The sequence below is a fragment of the Octopus bimaculoides genome, chromosome 30 (genome assembly GCF_001194135.2).
Source record: "Octopus bimaculoides isolate UCB-OBI-ISO-001 chromosome 30, ASM119413v2, whole genome shotgun sequence".
Classification (NCBI taxonomy): Eukaryota; Metazoa; Mollusca; class Cephalopoda; order Octopoda; family Octopodidae; genus Octopus; species Octopus bimaculoides.
The window spans coordinates 3,048,006-3,050,664 of record NC_069010.1 but is presented as its reverse complement, the minus strand read 5'-3'; the positions used below and the strand labels follow the sequence as shown (position 1 = coordinate 3,050,664).

The 2,659-nt window shown below is 32.9% G+C and overlaps 1 protein-coding gene across 4 annotated transcripts in view; it reads right to left on the bottom strand.

Annotated features, from left to right (window-relative positions):
• Positions 1 to 519: 519 nt before the first annotated feature.
• The window catches only part of LOC106883927 (E3 ubiquitin-protein ligase MIB2), a 19,187-nt gene continuing 17,047 nt past the window's right edge, over positions 520 to 2,659 (bottom strand). For all 4 annotated transcript variants that reach the window (XM_014935070.2, XM_052978151.1, XM_052978153.1 and 1 more), the window contains 3 exons: positions 2,181 to 2,217; positions 1,489 to 1,698; positions 520 to 714 (listed from right to left, as the gene is read on the bottom strand). In XM_014935070.2, coding sequence (XP_014790556.1) covers positions 535 to 714; positions 1,489 to 1,698; positions 2,181 to 2,217 — 427 coding nt within the window. In that variant the 3' untranslated portion in view covers positions 520 to 534. The remainder of the gene's footprint in view (positions 715 to 1,488; positions 1,699 to 2,180; positions 2,218 to 2,659) is intronic.

Here is a 2,659-nt window from a genome sequence, read left to right as displayed (position 1 = left end):
ATATATATATTATATTTATATATATATATATATGCACATACATACATACATACACACACATATATATTTACATATGAAACAAAGTAAAGTTGTATATATATAAATATATATATACACATCCTGTTGGTGTATGTTTGGTGTGTTTATTTGTAGATTATTTTTTATGCAACATTACACGCTGATGACTGATTGATACAGAGAAAGGACAGAAAATGATGTTAGTAGACAAATTCCACTGGTTTCTAAGAAACAATTTCGAGATGTATTCCTTGACCTCATTATTTGGTCCTACATTTTCGCAGTGGTCACAGACTTGAAATTGGGAAATAAGAGAGGTAGGAAGGGAGGTGTCGATCGCCCATACAATCGTGTTTTCTGTTTATTGTTTGTTTGAATATAGTTATGTGGTTTTGGGTCAAGACACTAGCAACAGTATAATATATTGATAGAATTACAACTAAACAAACACATAAACATAATTATGTACAAAATAGAAAATTCACTGGTTTATCACTTGTCGTGACCAAGTAACACTTACGGTGGTGGGAAAAACGTTTTCATTTTCTCTTTTAAACCTGCATTTTCAATGAGATCCATTGGGGTCTGCTTTTGTTTGTTTTCATGGTAAAAGTTGGCACCGTGATAGGCTAAATACTCAGCAACTACCAAGCCAGAAAGCTTGTCTTCTATGCTCAGTTCTAGCTTAGCGCAGTACTACAAATGATGAAATATATAAAAGGATGATCATAGTATTACACAAATATATACATTATAAACAAAATCATAGCATCAGGTCAAATATCGGAAATATAAAGGAACATATATCTATACATGGGGCTCGAAAAAGCCAAATGACCATAGTATGAGAAATACTTATGGGAGAGTATTGTATATATAAATATAACACAACAACATGACAACAAACTATGTATGTTATATCAGAACTGAAAATGACCAGCTAAAACACAGCAATTTCTTCAGATATAACAAAACCAAGACCACAGTCATATCTAAACATATCAATAATGTTTACACGATTAATAAAGAAACATCTTTGGATGACAACAGTGAAGTGTGATAGAGAGCTGTTTCAGTCAGAATTCTTCACAGAATGGACCGGATGTATTTTAACATGGCACTTGCCCTATAAAGGTTGTTATCTGTTCGGTTACACAAACCTCTCCTCTTCTCAATATCATTGTTATTTGGGAATAATATCTCCTCTCTTCAACAGGTCACCTCTCCTTCACACTGTGATGGCTGCGTTTGAGGGGAGGGACCATGCTTTTGAGGGTGGAAGGAAATGGACAATTGTTAGTTACATATATATATATATATATATATATATATATATATGTAAGGTTATCAAGAGAGTCTGGTAAAAGGAGGAGGGATTGTTGGTGTGAATCAAGACATGACAAACGATGTCTGTCTGTTTGTCTCTCTCACACATGCAAACAAATATTTACAAACAATTTTAAAACATACCTCATCTAAAACACCTAAGAATTCATCCTCAGAATGAAACACCTCTTTCCTCACAGCAAGGTGCACACAATTGTTGTCATTATTGTCGAGAGCATTTATATCAGCGCCGTGAGAAAGTAACTTGTGGATCATTCCAAAGTGGCCCACGGAGATGGCTTGGAGCAATGGTGTCATTTTGTTACAGTTCTTCACATTCAATTCCACATGACTCTTTTTAGAAGTAATAAAAGAAAAAAATTTTTAAATAAAAAAATTAAAATTAAAAACAAAAACAGAGAATGAAAATTTACATAAAAATTAGGGTGGATATCAATGTATTGTTTGTGTCTTCTACTGGGGACTTGATTAAACTGATCGTATACATTTGATGTTTATGGGTGTGTGTTAGAGATATGATAAATCTATTAAGATGTCATAAACAGATTGGTTCAGCCTAATCTAACTTTATCCCTTGTAATAGTAAGTTTTAGGGGAGTGAACACATGACTAGCAGATCAAGTTTAATGAAAAAGAATTATAATTTCTAATTTATACTTCTGATGTTGTTTATTAATTATTAAGACCCAAGAACTGCCATTTAAAGGATGGTGGGGTACAGTTGATTAAGTCTACCCCTAGTATCTCACCGGTACTTTGAGGATACTAATATTGAACATATCAATAAATACTAGAAAATGTATATGTTAACTAACCTGGGACAGCATCAATGCCACTACATCATAGTGTTGCCTGAATGTTACAAAAAGAGGAAAGAAAAATATAAACATATACATCACAGTGATTGAGATAATTAAAGATTTCTTTTATTAGCCACAAGGGCATAGATGAGGGGGGACATCACAAGGACCATCCACAATCGGAGTGAAGATTTACAAATTTACAATACAAAAGATGAAGAAAAAGAAATGGAGAAATGGAAAAGACGGTTGAATGTGATAGAAAGTATTCAAAATATACCAAGAATGCGATAATCTGAATGATGTAATCCTCTTGATAGAGGATAAACTGCGGATCTTTTTTAAAACGGGGGCCACATTTTTCATTAACGAAACACTTTGAAACTTGGAACACTGGTAGAATGTGTCATATAAAACATCTTTTTCTCTTAGTCTTCTTAAAAAAAAAAAGAAATCCATAAGTTATTCCATGTTGTCGTATTTCTGTAATTTCA